At 38.7% G+C, this 16,582-nt stretch overlaps 2 protein-coding genes across 2 annotated transcripts in view; one reads left to right on the forward strand and one right to left on the reverse strand.

The window, feature by feature from the left end:
- Nucleotides 1–16,582, reverse strand: part of GTF2F2 (general transcription factor IIF subunit 2) — a 79,708-nt gene that overhangs the window by 36,992 nt on the left and 26,134 nt on the right. Inside the window, exon 6 of the mRNA XM_030234699.2 lies at nt 5,263–5,344. Coding sequence (XP_030090559.1) covers nt 5,263–5,344 — 82 coding nt within the window. The remainder of the gene's footprint in view (nt 1–5,262; nt 5,345–16,582) is intronic.
- KCTD4 (potassium channel tetramerization domain containing 4) lies at nt 15,223–15,996 on the forward strand. The gene has a single exon (XM_009102960.4). It carries the CDS (start codon nt 15,223–15,225, stop codon nt 15,994–15,996), a length of 774 nt encoding a protein of 257 aa, XP_009101208.1.

Below are 16,582 nucleotides of genomic sequence, written 5' to 3' on the forward strand. Positions count from 1 at the left end.
CAATTAGAGTGTTATTTGCTTGATTTCTTATAAACTGGTGGGGGCCCAGGAACACAAGAATCATATTCAATACATATCTTAACAGTACAGCTTAACTAACCTACATGAACACGATTAACATTAATTTTTTACAAAGCGCACATAACGCTTCAGGAAAAACTGTGATTGGAAATACTCTATCATATGAAAAAAAATACATTTTTTTGTACTTGATGAGTAACTTAAAACACCCTAGGAATGTGGTTTTTTACTATGCTGAATCTTACCTCAAGCCAGAGAAACTGATCTTTGATACTTGAAAAATCAAGGTCGTATTGACTGACAGGCAGATGCAATCTCAGCCCTGAATAAAATTGGCTTCCCACCTCAAACAAACTGAGCAGCATTTGTGCAGCACGTCAGCCTTTGTGGAAAATGCACAGATGTATGTATACTTATGTATTTTGGAAAGGAATTCATAGCCAGCTAAGCATATATCTACAAGAATATATAGGAAGTGGCATGGTGGTCAAATGACTCATTTTCTTCTGCTAGTGGGAATATTTGGGCGGGGGGGGAGGAAAAAACCTTAAACAACCCCAACCTAAAAAAAAAAACCCAAATCCCCAGCATTATGCTCATTTTCAGCAATATACTGAACTGTCAGTCAGTCAATACTCTCTCAGTACTTTAGAAAAGGTGAGCATCTCATCTGCACTGATTTAATTCCACTTACTTGACCTAAAACACAAAGCTTCAGGACTTTTAGAGGCCTCCATAATATGGTTGCAAAGAAATATGACTTTTCTAATGTGGAAGTTCATTATTCTAGAATGTTTTACAACCCATTACTCCTTAAAGTCTATTATGCACACAATCTATCCAGCAGCTTTTATAAGGACTTTCATTGTATTCTCTGTAGAAAACTTTTGTAAGAAAAAGCAAGAAGATACACAAAATTCTTGCAGTCTTGTTACAAGCTGTCATACTGGCAATCACTGTTTTCTAGTGACACTTCAAGACATTTTTTTAAATTACTTAAGAGAGTTATAGGGATTACGACCCTTGTTGCAGTATTAAATGTTGGCTCTTCTAGGCTTTTCGTACTCCTAGGACTCCTTCTCTTTCTTCACTTGGTGTATGGTTTGTGAGACTTGAGTGATCCAGATTAGGTGTAGTCAAACCAGAGTATTCCAAAAGCCATTGTGAAAGGTGACCAGCATTTCAGCATCACATTTGAGAGTGAAACAAGGGCACTGAATTAATCCTTTTTTGCCTGCCATTCTCCACTGTTGCAGAAGTGCTAACAAACACATCACACAATTCATCAACTGCTTGAGCTGCACTTCACATGTGCCTTCAAAACCTCCTCTGAGAACTGTGAGCCTGGAGAAGCAGGAAAGGGGGACTGAGATTTGGGGAAGAAGAGAGTTTGCTATGATCAGAGATCAAGAGAATGGACATGAGGACCAGTGCAAGGATAGAAACAGGTAATGTGGCAGAAAGAATCTGAGATGGCTATAGCTGGCATGATGATATTTAAAATACAGAAAGAAGGCAAATTTCGGACCATGCTGTAATGAAGCCATTTTAAAGTAAAACAGAAGAAGAATCATAAGTCAGCCAGCAAAGCCTATTTTTTATCCTCTGTCTCCAGGCATTTACAAAAAAGAAGGAAACTGAGACCCAGTGATCAAATCAATGGTCTTTCCCAAAATTTAAGAAAGTATCAGTTTCCATAACCAATATAATTAATATGCCAGAAAGTGTATTAAAAAAATTAAAAAGGAATTTTTATGCCTCTTTTTTCCACCCTGCATAACCCCAGCCCTCTACTTTTTCCTCTTTTCTGAATAGCAAACACTCCTTAGGAGTATCAAAATTGTATTCTCATCTCCTCTCAAGTCATCTGGACCCTGAAGCAATCCTGAATGTCTGGGGAACTCCTCCTCTTTCTGTGCCTCACGTTTCCCAGCGCAGACAAGCTGCTTGGAAGATCTCTCTCTTTGGAACCATCATTAATCCAAGGTGGTTAAACACTGGAGTTACAAAATTAAAATCTCTTAACCCTCAGAAAGACAAAAATAAGACACAGACAATGCATCTTCATGGTGGAAAGTTGACTACAGTAAGAAAATAGCCTGGTTCATGTGGGACTGTCCAGAGAGGATGTGGAGCCTGCCTAAGACAGCCTGACAGAAGGGAAAGGCAACCTGCCTGGATGACATGGATGGTGAGGGCGCAAGCCTGGTACAAATACAGAGTGTGCTGCACAGTGAGCCATGTGTGTGACCCCACCTGTGACCCCCACCTGTGTCTGACAGGCTCAATGGGGCAAGAAGGGAACTATCATAGAGTATCGTAGGCACAGTATTTTCTGTGACACTGCACAGCAAAGCTGACTGCAGTTAGGAATGGTCTGCCTACTTTTTTCCCCACACAGTCCAAATATTTTTAAATGGGATCATGAGATCCACTCCCACAAGACAGAAATCATGACAGGTGCTTGGAAACCACATATATTATTTTCCAGCTAGCCTCAATAACAGAAAATGTAAAACCAATCATTAAGGTGCTACGAAGAAATACACTGCTAATAAAAATTTTTCAGGAAGTTCAATAGCACAAAGCTTTACTAGTGCAGGATAGTGGGAGTTTCATGGTATTTGTCCCTCTTCTACAATGTGAAGTTCAGGAAAACTGAAAAAATTTAAGTAAATCTGCCGACAACAAAACTTGCAAAATGGAATACCAAGTGAAGGTCACACAGCCTCCGTTTCACCTTAGTTAGGGAGCAGCTACCCCTACACACACATATGTACCTTGTATTCAAGGTGTTGTGAACATCAGCCACCTCCATCCTTTCTGTAATCAAATCAAAAGTGGGGGGGGTAAAAACCCTCCCGACTACTACGTTTGTTAACATTTTGACTCACACATGTCACCAGTTTCTGTAGTTTCATCATCCATCCTTAAACCCACACGTCACGCTTATCTCCCACTTAAGTGCCAGCAAGTCCATCACAAGACCATCGCTTCTTCCTCACAATGAAACGCTACAGAGCAGCAAGGAAACCAATGCCATGCCAGGCATCCATCATCTGATCTCCTCGACCCAGATGCAGACGGCAAAATAGACAGGATCTGTATCTGCATTTAATACCAGGAAGTATATAATCTTTTTTGGTTACTGCCAGCTCTCAGGAAAAAAGTGATTACAGATTTTGAGAGTGTGCAGCTCCATTTTCTAGATCTTAAACATTTGAAGCTACTGCATCTATCTTTTAATTTTACTTCCTTCCCAACTCAACTTAGTATTATAGCGATCAAAGCCTACACAACAGACTTGCTGTTTTATCAATATTATAAATTCCATCTTTGAAGAGTCTCTCTCATATAAAGCACAACAGTAAATAGAAAAATGAACAAAATGGTTTAATATAACACAGCTCTATAATGCATGTGTTTTATATTTAATGCTGTCACCTTTTTTTATGTACAGACTGTAGCATGTTGAGGGTGGGAGAGCATAAAGGGAGTGAAATGTTAGATCCTACTACTCAAATACCAGATACAGTATTTGGATATAAACCAATTCCTTCTGAGGCTCTGACTGCTAGATGTGCTAAATCTCATGCTGATTCTCAGCAGATCAGACTATTTTTTTAACTTCTTGGTACAAGGCAAAAAATCTTTAACAACATGTGAAGTTAGAAAGTAGGAATACACAGCCTGACAATTTTTCCAGAGGAAGGAAAAAACAACGGTACCATTGTTTTCACCTGCCAATGTTTTCAGAGACAAGATGTGCTTTTGTGTTTGTACTTCTGTAGCTCCTATAGCAGTAGACCATGACAAAACTGAATACCAGGAGGGGCTGCATCCATGCATGTATGACAGAAAGTAGAACACTGAAAAATTCAACATTTGGGTAGTACTTAATTAAAGCTATCAGTTCTGTTTTGGTCTCCTTCTGTGGCCTTACCAGAGGAAGCTTATCTGATCAACTATGTATAAAATCTAAAAAAGAACTTGGATCAGGAAACCTGTGATTAGAACAAGTATGAAGTAAATACATCTTACATTCTATATTCATGTATATTTAAAATTGCTAGATTGAAATGAGTCCTTTCCTATAACATTACATTTGCCTCATCTCCATTTCCTACAGATGACAAAAACCATGACAGCCATTATAGAACTCAGTCTGAAACTAAGTAGTTCACTGTACAGGAACAAACTTATGGTAGTAATTTCCAACAGCTTGAACATAAAATGTCAAAAAATGTCAAAACTGAATGAACTCTGCAAGGAAATACTGGAGCAATTTAGATGACAGAGAAGGTTAATAAAATACAAGATACTGAAAATGAATATGATACATAGATATCAGATCAGGCATCAGAGAAAAACACCACTTTGCATTTTATATTTCTTTTGAGAATTTTAAAATCAGTCACAGTAATTCTCTTCCTGAAATTTCCTGCTTTGAACTTCTCTATTTACAACAAACTCACGGTATAAAAGGGTGATTTAATGAGAACCCACATGCCTAAAATATATAATGATGGACTTAATATAAGGCACAATTCAATCCCAAATCTGATTAGTAGAGAACATCATCAAGTTAATTACCCATAAGATATATGAATCACATGGTAAATTCTAGAGGTATTTGCTTAAATTTTCAGAAGTTACTAAATGATCCTGTTAAATGTGTGTGCTGTGGTGTCCATGCTACTTCTCGTATTTTCAGTCACTACCTGTTCTAAAAACCATGCCAGTTTAGGCCCAGCACTTTTCCAGATACCCTTTCCTATTTTGGACATTTTAAATGTCTTTTCAGAGATCCTTTTTGTCTAGCATGGCACAGTGTAAAGTGGAATTAAACTTGGGTGATCCACAGAAACCCACACTCAAGAAGTGCGCCCCAAGCAGAACAATGTAACCCCTTAAGTACTCAGGAAATTCAGCTTGAATCACATTTGAATATAGTCATATGTTCAGATATAAAAAGGTACATGTGCTCTAGTAAGAGATTTGCATGTGATGGGATGCAGAAGTCTGTATCATCCCACCAAACAAAACCAGAAGGATATACAATGCCCACAGCAGCCTTCATTCTCTCCTTAGAGTAAATCCACCCCAAAAGCAAAATCAGTTCTGATTCTGTGTATATATGGTGCAAGACCATGAAATACTGAAATCAACCTCCCCTAGTAAGGCAATAATAAAAGCACCAAAGTCAGGTATCACACATCATTTGTCATGAAGGACTTCTACCTTTTCAGCTTCATATAATTTTCACTAGCTGCAGGTCTGCATTCAGCACGTTGCACCACTATTCCTTCCAAGGCAAGTTTATCTAGAATGAAAAGAAAATGAAGCAAAATTGGACATTAAAATAAGATCCACTGAGACGGTCAGCATTTGAATTATTTTTCACTAATTAAGAATTTACTAAATATAACATAACTCTAAGTTCTCAAATCAAGTTCTAAAATCTCTGCTATTCAGACACCAAAGAAATAAGCAGGAAAAACATGCTTGCATAGCTGGTATACCCTAGACTTCTTGTTTTGTCTTCAGATGTTTTGCATATTAAGAATGAATCACAGATATCAAATTTTAAATAAGAGATTGCAACTCCTTGCTCTAGATGTTGCACTCAGATTATTATCTAGGAACTTTTTTGTAAATGGGCAATTAATACAATCAGTGACTATGACAAAAATAATCTACAAAGAGAATCCAATAATCAAAGTATCCAAAACTAGTGGAAGATAATATAAAAGCCAATTTTATTCTTATTCTCAGAAAAATAGTACCACATTTTCCTCCTGTTACAGTCTTTTTTAAAAGTACACTGAAGGAACACAATGCAAAAAAAGTAATAATACAACAGATGGTAACAGTCAGGGAAAAGAAGTAAAAGCTTTCAGTCAGTAATCTAGAACACCACATACATGTAATATATGGTAATACTCCTCCTTGCACATTCACCACAAAGTGACACAGTCACTTTGTTACCCTACGTGACCACCTTTTGCCTAAAGCAACGATGACTAACACAGCAGTACCAGTCTACACCATAAATGTAGGTAAACCCAAAAATTAAAAGCAGCTTAATGCAGAGATGAAGAGAGAAGAGATGCTGGGCAAACTTCTTGACTTCTACTACAATGTTCCAGTGCGTGATGTGTGGATGTGGGAGGAGCGCATCTCAATTTACCCATCTGTATTGGGCATAGTCAGCACAGTATGTGTTAAACACCTCTGGAACAGCCTTGCATTAAAAGAAAGGATGACTTTTAAAGGCTTGACTAGCTCTCAGTATTAAAATGTCCTTCCAAGAGCACTACACTGTCATTGTCACCTCTTGCTGGCAATGTCACAGAAGATGACAGAAACACTTTGAAATACTTTTGATGTCCAAGCAACCCAAGGCACTCTGAGACACCTCTGGATTTCCTATCACCTTATAGACTGAAATATTACTACATCTCTGCATCTAATCTGCTCTCCCTGAATAATGTCAGAAGCTATTATTTAGACATCATGTATTTTAAAATTATTTAATCTAAAATTTATTGGATTGATTCAAACTAAATCTTTAAAAGCAGAAAGAAAGCCATATTTTTTCAGACAGGTTTGAATGAAATAGAAGAAAATTTGTTTTAAAACACTTGTGATTTTGTAGACTCCCAGCTTAATGATCAAAAGAGACAACTTGGCAAATTTGCCCGACTTTCTATGTATCACGGACAGAAAAATTGTGTAGTCTTTCTTCTTCACAGAACCTAGTAACTTATTTGTGTCTTAAGTAGTACTAATATTGCTACTTAATTTCTACTAAGAATTTGGCTTCAGCTTCTAGCAGTTGGTTCTTCTCATGACTTTCTATACTATGACAAAGAGTCTTTCAGTACCTGGTGTTTTCTCCCTTTGAAAGTACTTACAAATCGTTATCAATTTGATTCTCAATCACCTTTTCAATAAACAAACCAATTTAAGCTCATGCAGTATCTCATTACAAGACATTTTTGCCATACTTAAATCAGTCTGGGGTTTCTTATTTGCATCTTGTTCAATCTCAAAACGATTTTTTAAGATAACAGAGACCAGAAACCAGACATAATAGTACTGAACCGATTTTATGAAAAGCATACATGGAAGTAAAATAACAGATACAGGAGCTGGAATTTCTCTCACATCACTTAAGCCATTTGAATGTTATTCAGAATCTATGAATTCAGCAGAGAGACGAGGAAGGGAGACTGTCAGGAAAAAAAATGGTCCTATCTCTTTTAAATTATTTTCTGGTGGATTTTTTTGTATTTTTTTTTTTGGAGGAGGGGGCACACCATGTCTGTATCCCATGACTGCTTCATGCTTAGATGGCTAAAACTGGGTTAAGATCAATTTGTCTCTAAAAACCAAGTTCTGGGGCTTTGTGGAGTTGAATGGCTATTATATTACTAACACAATTATTTTGAGTCTTTTCTAAGCCTTACATTTTACCTATGTGCTCTGCATTGTCTAGGTGCATAATTGCCTTTGGCTTGGTGAAAACACATTGTCTTTAAAAAAGATTCTGTGAATTGAGCAGTCCCAGTCACACTATGACAGTTATTCACTGTCAGACCTGCATTTGTGTCAATCATGACATATTTTATAAGCAGTGATTCTCACTTACCACTGTCCTTGCTAATCCTGGAGTAAGCCCTTCAAACTCCAACTCAAGAGGCTTCCTACTCATAATTCCATTCTGATAACTGTCAAATAGTTTTTAATCTTGTTCTGGGCTTGTTTTAGTTTCTTTTTTAGTATAAATCAGAATCTCACACGGATCTAGACTACGTGCAATATGAAATCCTAAGCAGGCTGCAAATGTGCTGTTACTTTAAACTCATAATCTTCAAAACAAATAAAATTAGGTTTGTTGGACCAGAAAAGCTTTACAAAAAGCCATGTTTGCTAACATTCATTACATTTCCAATCTTAGATACCTCTTGAACTCCTTAACAACTTTTCTGCTCACTTCTATGGTACAGGTTTCATGGCTAGCTAACCTATATTCATCTGAACCATCTAACCCAGCTGCCTGAACACTAACATGTCACTATCAATCTCCCTGCACCTTGCACAATTTTCAAATTATTTTTAAGTTTCAAGGATCAGGATCAGTAAAGCAGAGAGTTCTTACCCACTCACTATATAGAAAATGAACATGCCAATTAAACATGTTTATCCTTAATATTACCACAGAATCACATAATAGTTTGGGTTAGAGAGGGCCGTAAAAGTCACTCAGTTCCAACCCCTCTGTCATGGTCAGGAACACTTTCCACTAGACCACGATGCTCAAAGCCCCGTCCAACCTGTCCTTTAACAATGTCAGGGTTAGGGAATCCACAAGTTCTCTGATATCTCATCTTTGATGTCTTGGCTAGTACCCTCTTTTAATTACCACTGATCCAGATTTGACTTTTGCAGTCAAATCCAGACAAAATGTTCCAATCATTTAATGTACAAGGCTGTGCATAGTCTCCCAAACACCACCTTGCAGCTAAGCTTGTCGGCTGTCTAAGAGCATCCACTGTCCAAACACCAAGGCTTATGTCCCACTTTCCCTGGACCCTCTTTGGGATTTTAACACAACCTCAGAGTCTAGCAGAATACACAAAGATACACGCAAGCCTCGGGATGCAAGACTGTAGTGAGGGAACACAGTTTTTATTCCCTTAGTCGCCTACTTAGACCTCATTCACCAAACTCAAATTCAGAGACTTGGGTCTGTCTTTAACTGTTGCAGGACCAGAGATGCAATGAAAAGATATCCAAAATGCTATACATCTGCCTTGATATTTCCATAGTCACACCAGCCTAGGAGGTAATGGATGAATAAGGCATGCAATTGGTAGTTTCCTGTTAAAAACACCTACTCAAAGTAGATAGTACAAAATAAATAAATAGGTCTGAAAGACTAGCTGAGATGAGTGATGAGAAAGGAAAATAAGACATTTTCCCAAGAGCCTCACACTCTTAAATGCCTGACATGTATTGGTAGGTACAAAGTACTCTCTAAGTGCAGATCCAGACAGGCTCCTCCACAGAACCCATACGTTTATCATTAGCTTCCAAATGCATGCTCACCCTGACCTCCCTGCCTGAATGCCCCGGTGCCAATTCATAAAGCAATTTCAACTACTGTCTCAGGGAGATGATAGATATGCTGGGGAAACACAGATTCCAGCTTGGAATCCTGATGACAATCATTATCAAAGAACAGAATATGGTAGAAATACTTAAGCCAATGTTAATAAACAGGCAGGAGAGAAATTTACTGGAATTGTGCAGTAGATGGTCTGATAGGGGTTGGCTTGTTCTAGTTTTCAGAGAGAGAGAGAGATGGACTGGCTTGGAGATTTTAATGTATCAATCTTCTAGTATGACTGCACTCAGCTTTGATTTCCAGACACTGTCTTGTTGGACCATTGACTGCTAAGTTGAAGAACCTGCTAGGAAAGCATTTCTGCCCATCCAAGCACTTATATAGTCTTCACCTTTATCAAGCCTAATAAAAATTAATCATGTTTTCTTGAACCTTCCATTATGCCAATTCTTCAGCTTCTTAATCATTCTTACTGGCCTGAGAAAGTCCAGTTCATGTACGTCTTTCCTGAGATATTGTCTCCCACAGCCAGACTTGACAGCACGTGGGTCAGGTGAAGCTACCAACTCCTCTGCCCTGTGAGCGGTACCAAGGAAAAAAGGAGAAGACCACACTCAGGATGCATGGTTCTCAGGCAGCAGGAAAAAGGAGATGAAAGTGCAGGAAGGCCAGGCTGTGGGCACGAGTGCCTCCAGTTCTTCAGCTGTTAGAAGATGGGCTGTTGCTTCCCAGCTGTCATGGTTTAACCCCAGCCAGCAAATAAGCCCCGTGCAGCCACTCACTAACCCACCAGAAGGATCAGGGAGAGAATCAGCTGGAAAAAAGCTGGAGTAAAAGCTGGAAAACTCATGGGCTGAGATAAAGACAGGGCTGTACTGCATATAACAGTTACTTGGGAAGACAAATGCCATCACCCCAAATGTCCCCCCTCTTCCTCCTTCTTCCTCCACTTAATATACTGTGCATGGTGTCACATGGTCTGGGACATCCATTTGGTCAGTTTGGGTCACCTGTCCTGGCTGTGTCTCATCCTAACCTTCCATGCACCTCTAACTTCCTGACCAGTGTGTCAGTACAAAAAGCAGAAAAGGCCTTGGCTCTGTGTAATCCCTGCTCAGCAATAGCAAAAACATCTCTGTATTATCAACCCTGTGTTCAGAACAAATTCAAAACCCATCCCCATACCAGCCACTGTGAAGAAAGTTACCTCTACCCCAGCCAAAACCAGCACACCAGCATCCAAGTCAGAAGTCCTGGTAAGCTCACATGGCTCACTTAAACCACTGTGCAGCTTCCCAGGCTTCTGCATGTGTTGGCTGGACAAGGAACAGCCCCTTCCTTCACTAGACCTCAGCTCTGCTTTTACAGACCAAAGGCATTTTGTGGCACCTCTCTTGCCTCAAAGCTGGTGTCCTTCTCAGACCATCCCTCCCTGGTAGCTATGCAACTGCGGAAGAGGCTTTCCAGGTCTTCATTCAGCATTCCCTTATTGAGGCATCCAGTGATACATTCTATGTTTGTTTTACTGACCACTGTACAGAACTTATGCTCAGCTGTCAATTATACATAGATGAGAACCTCTGCCCTAACTCTCCTGCAAACACAAATACTGCAAGCTCTGTCTACAGTGTATTCCTGGGCATATAAACTTTGTATTTGGTGATAATAAAATGTCATCCTAACCAACTATCCAAATCGTTCTGCATCATCAATGTATCACCTTACTGACTGTATTCTCAGGTGTATCATCTCCAAAACCATCATCAACAACCTCCTCAATCACTTACTAAAAAAAAAAACTGGACCAAAAACCAATTCACAGCAACATCTGAGTGACAATTTTCTGCTTAACGTTTGCCAGTTTGAAGCCTGCAGGTTAAGTTCTGTAGAGCTAAATGATAGGGAAACTAAGGTGTTATATATTCTACTACAAAATGACAAATGAAACATACTGAAGGATTTATTAGAAAAAAGCATCACCTGCTTTGCTGACCAAATTCTAATTTTTAAAAAAAGGGCAAAAAAAATTGGCACCACCCATTTTCTCTGCACACATTGATTAGCATAATATTAATCTCCCTTACTTTTTAACTGATTGATTTCCAAGTCAGATATTTTATCATTCTTCATACAGTACCTTTTCATATTTAAATACCTGTCTCATCTAATTTGTCTTTCAGATATTGGCACAGCATTTGCTTTTCCAGTCTTGTAGAATTGCAGTGCTCAAAAATTATTAAAAATATCAACAGCAACTTTGACAGTTTCTTAGACAGCCCTTTAGAAACTCCTGAATGCTAATTATTCAGACTTGCTGGTTTGAAAATCTTTAATTCTAATTACTATGTAGAGCTTGTCTTCAATTGCTGTTAATCAACATCTGGAGATATTTTTGAAATGAGAATTTCTATGCTACCAACACTGTGAGACAGGAGCTACTGAATGGTCTAACTGTCCAACAAAGTGGCCAATTTTCTGTGCTATGACATTAAATGACTAGCAAACTGCCTCAATAACCCTAACAGAATGCATTAGCATGGCTTCTTAATACACTTTTGAATTTCTCTCCCTTCAACAGCTGAGAATCTTCCTCATATTCTTTTGTACTCTAATAAAAAATTTAGCTGGTTTCTATAACCCAGGTTATTTTTACTGACAGCAGGCTGTCAGTAAAGCTGATGTTCTTTGGATAGACAAGTAAGCTAAACCATTGGTAAAGCACCAACTTTTCCATGGTGTATATTCTGGTTCTGAATCCTCAGCTCCATGGCATGGTCAAGCTTACAGACCAGGAGGTTCAGGAAGAGGGTGGAAGTTGAGTGAGAGTGAACTTATTTTCCAAAAGGAAACATGTAGGGCAGAAGGAGGGGCAGATATCTAGCCTCCTTCTCCTAAGTTTTGTTTTTCTGTGCAGCTGCTAGACACCAGCACTGAATTTTCACTGTCTCCAGGACAGCTTGTCTGAGCGAGAACCTGGAAATCTCTGTGGATTGCCCTTCAGCTGCAACCCAAAGTGTGTGTAACTTGGGAAGGGAGTACTACTACTACTATAGCCACTCTCCTAAGTGTGCACAAGGGTGCTCAGTGTATTTCCTGACTTAATCTGAAACCAAAACAATATCCTTTCAATGGCTGGATTCCAGCACTATTGCCTACCTCAATGGCAAACCCAGCATACAGGTGACACTAAAAATTCGTGAAGAAGCAGTCACTTCAGGAGTGCTATCCCACACTGTAAGCAGAACACTTCAGCTGGATAGGACACAGACAGTTCACTAACAACAGGGGAAAGCATCCAGCAGCAAGCTACTCCATTTCAATCCAGGTGGGAAGCAAGAAGATCTGGGATGCACTGGGCACGTCTCAGCTATCGCAGACTGACCGGTACACAACACAAAAGACTCTAAGAGGACAAAACTGGTCAAAGTCTTTAACTTGATTGCAAGAAATACTTCTGTATCTTTGACAAAATGAACTTTTAGATGGTCTTTCAGTGAATGGACAAAAGGACAGAAAAAAAGGAAGTCCAGCATAGCTACACCTTCAAAAACCAATAAGTTATATGAAACCACCCCACTAAAATTACATGCACTACAATACAATATGTATCACCAAGTGCAAAGGAAGAATTACGGCTTTTTTTGAAAAGTCTTGTAGTACAGCACAGAAAGTGGAAAATTTTTACTGAGAAATGCCACGCTTTAGTTTTGTGTTACAGATGACTGTCAGCTGCAGTGAAATAAAGCTACATGGGTTTGTGGGGATGAAAATTTTACAGCAGCTCTAAATTTTTCAAGTCTCAAAGGTTTAAGTGTAAATATTCATGAACTCCACAGAGTATATTTTCCACACCAAATCCATTTTGAATATTTTATCATACAAACCACTAGAATGATTTTGCATGATCTTTTAAAGAATACTTACTTCTTCACAGAAGTGGAAAATACCAACTGCAAGTGTTAGAACATTGAGAAGATGATGAAAAGAGAACACACACTGTTCTGTAAATTCTGTCTGTTAAAATGCAGACAGTTTAACTGGACATGGAAAATTTCTTGTCTTTTACAAATCCCTTCTCTCCTTCGAAATCCCTAGTCACTTGTACCAGGATGCTCCTAGCTCAGCTTCAAAATATTTCAAGTTCACTGTGTGAGATGAAAGAACCACCAATCATTCTCTTAAGGTTTAACAGACAATAAGATGGTTCAATGTTTTAGTTATGCACGATCTAAGCCCATTAAGTGAATTTTCCATCACTTGACAATAAAATAAATTTGAATTAATGTCTCCTGTAATGGAAAAAAATCTTACTTGAAACTAATTGGCTTTTTCATTTTCTCAGTTACTAATTCAGTGACTTGAACACCTTATTAATTAGTGAAAGGAGTTAATCTTGAAAAAAAGTCCAAATGTTTAAAAATTAGAAACTGAATCAAATCTCCGACTGAAGTTATGTTAAATATATCCATAGCATCAAAGAATTAAAAATAAAACCATTACTAATTTGTGGTAAATCAAACCTAATTAATAATACCTGCTTAATATATCACATACAGCAGCAGAAAAATTTAGCACATCAGTGCTAGGGATAGGATACCCTGGCAAGGAGAAGAGTGAGAGAAAAACATTTATTTTCACTAGAGTCAGTTAACAAATAATAAAATAGTACAGTGATTACTCTGTGGTATCAATAAACAACCTTACAGACAGTGGGAGCAGTAGGAATAAGATACTTAGAGCAGAAAAATTTACAGAAAAATAATCTGCTTTCCACTGCTAGTCAGACAAAGCAGGACACATCTATCTCTAAAGTGAAAAATACATCTTGAAAAAGATGGAACCTCCTCCTCTCCAGGTCTAACCCAAGCAAAGCCTTTGCTCCCACCCGTGCTGGGGAGTGCGTGCAGTGGCTCCCATCTGTCCACTCCCCAAGGAAACGCCCATAGAGATGTGTGGAGAGCTTTTCCTTTCCTGCTCCAAACTGCAAATGTTTAAAGGGGAAATCGTTTTCTAAGAGGCAACTGAGAGGCTCAAAGTATAGGAGAGAAGATAGGCATTTGATTTCAGCGTGCTGTGCCGATGTCTCTGCCTCCCTGTACCCCAGTGTTGCTAAGCTATGGTGTTATGTGATGTTCAAAGCTATCTGTAGCCACACAAGCCCTTTGTTCCACAGGGCAGCTGAGTTTTTGTATCAAGAGAACCAACTGATGCTAGACAGCCCTAGTGACTTAAAACCCATCATCAATATAAATCATAAATCCTCCCTGTAAAACTGTTTTTGTCTATGGCACACAGAAAGGCAGAAAGCAAAACCTATTTAGGCTGCTGTTCTTATGGTGGTGAGGACAGATCCTTTGACTGCAAATAAAAGCTTTTGCCACAAACTTAGAACAGTCAGACCAACAAGTCCTTAGAACCACTTCCAGGGTATCTTCTGTGGAAACATTTTACTGCTGCACACGTGCCTGATAAATAAGTGACATGCATGTGCACACATTCCACAGATGGCACCCCGCTTATACACACAGGGACACCTTTCATTTCTGTGTTGTCCTGCTGTATGCATCAGGTACTGTAATCAGTACTAAGAAACAATGTGAAAAAACAGGCTTTGTGAAAATAAAAAATCCTTGAAACACAAATGAAGATGTTTAACACCATAGGCACAAAATATGATTTGGCCAGCTGATAATACAAATACATCTTCAAGTATTAAAAATAAGTTGCAATTTAGTATAGCAGTATGAATTTCTGTACAGAACCCCCTAAGCTATGCAAACTTCTTAGACTTAAGGGAAAGAAATAAAACAAACAGTTGTTATACGCTTCTTCCCTTACACAGTTAAATGCAAATTCTCTCTTACAGTCATATTCCTGCTATCTCCCTGCACACACAGCTGATACGCCACCTACTGCAAACCCAAGCTGACAGTCAGAGCAATGCAAGCAGCATTTCTATTCCAACATCGAGCTGGAGCTGAATAAAGGTGCTTTTTAATAAGAAACATCCTCTTTGCAAGCTGACAAGAGCAAAGCAGGATAGCTGTGTTGCTGTCCTAGCTTCAATAATGGAGAGAAAAGGAAGCAGGAGAGAAAACGAATGCGAAGAAAAAAACAGCAACTCTGAAAGCTCCGAGCTAGACAAGGACTATAAAACGTCTCTGATTACTCTGAATGTCGGTGGTTATCTATATATCACACAAAAACAGACACTAACCAAGTATCCAGATTCTTTCCTGGAGGGGATCATAAATGGAAGAATAATGTGCCCATTTGATGCAGACGGTCATTACTTCATAGACAGAGATGGACTCCTTTTTAGACACATCCTCAACTTCCTACGGAACGGAGAACTTCTTCTACCAGAGGGGTTTCGAGAAAATCAACTTTTGGCACAAGAAGCCGAATTTTTCCAGCTTAAGGTACTCTCAGAAGCAGTGAAATCAAGGTGGGAGAAAGAACAGCTAGCATCCCGAGAGACTACTTTCCTGGAAATAACTGACAGCCACGACCGTTCTCAAGGACTTAGAATCTTTTGTAATGCTCCTGAATTCATTGCAAAAATAAAATCCAGAATTGTACTGGTGTCCAAAAGCAGGCTGGATGGATTTCCAGAGGAGTTTTCAGTATCTTCAAATATTATACAATTCAAGTACTTCATAAAGTCTGAAAACGGTACACGATTGGTACTGAAGGAGGACAACACCTTTGTCTGCACCCTGGAAACTCTTAAATTTGAGGCTATTATGACGGCTTTAAAATGTGGATTTAGACTGCTGACCAGTCTGGACTGTTCAAGAGGGTCGATTGTTCACAGTGATGCACTGCATTTTATCAAGTAATCACAAAGGCAAAGGCAATGAGCACGCAGCCAGTAAACCTCCCTGAGCTGCAGCCTCCTGGCATCACAAATAATGCATCTAACTAGCCCTGTACCACAGAGCTCAGCTGCTAATCAACTGATGTGAGCTAATGGTATGTAAATCTCATAATGACATCTATCTCTGGCTTACTTAAGCTGAATGAAAATTTTATGCCTGAATTTAACAAGAATTATCTGCTAACATTGTAAACACATGGAATGCTTTATGCTCTTTGTAATATGTTTTCTCGATGGTGTCTTTCAACCAGAGAGTCTAGCTGAATTTTTGTGTACCTGTGTGATGAACGTGCATATACCTAACTGCTCTGCTGAAAAGCAGTGAGTGTTTTCAGATAATAAGCAGGCTTAAAGTATGTTTTGCTTATAACACATTAAGAATGGATTTTGACTGGAATAAATGATTTTGACTGTTCATTAGTGTTTATGGTAATCTATTGTACTGAAATTCCAAAAAGCAAGATTGCAAGAGAGTTTAAAATAACCAACTTTAAGTTAAATGGCTTCTCAACTTACTTAACCCCAAATTTATAGCATATTGCTACATT

This window comes from Serinus canaria, chromosome 1, assembly GCF_022539315.1.
Source record: "Serinus canaria isolate serCan28SL12 chromosome 1, serCan2020, whole genome shotgun sequence".
In the NCBI taxonomy this organism is placed as follows: domain Eukaryota; kingdom Metazoa; phylum Chordata; class Aves; order Passeriformes; family Fringillidae; genus Serinus; species Serinus canaria.

What these genes read in the sequence shown, in the direction of transcription:
- KCTD4 (XM_009102960.4), top strand. Translation starts at nt 15,223, where the DNA reads ATGGAGAGAAAAGGAAGCAGGAGAGAAAACGAATGCGAAGAAAAAAAC.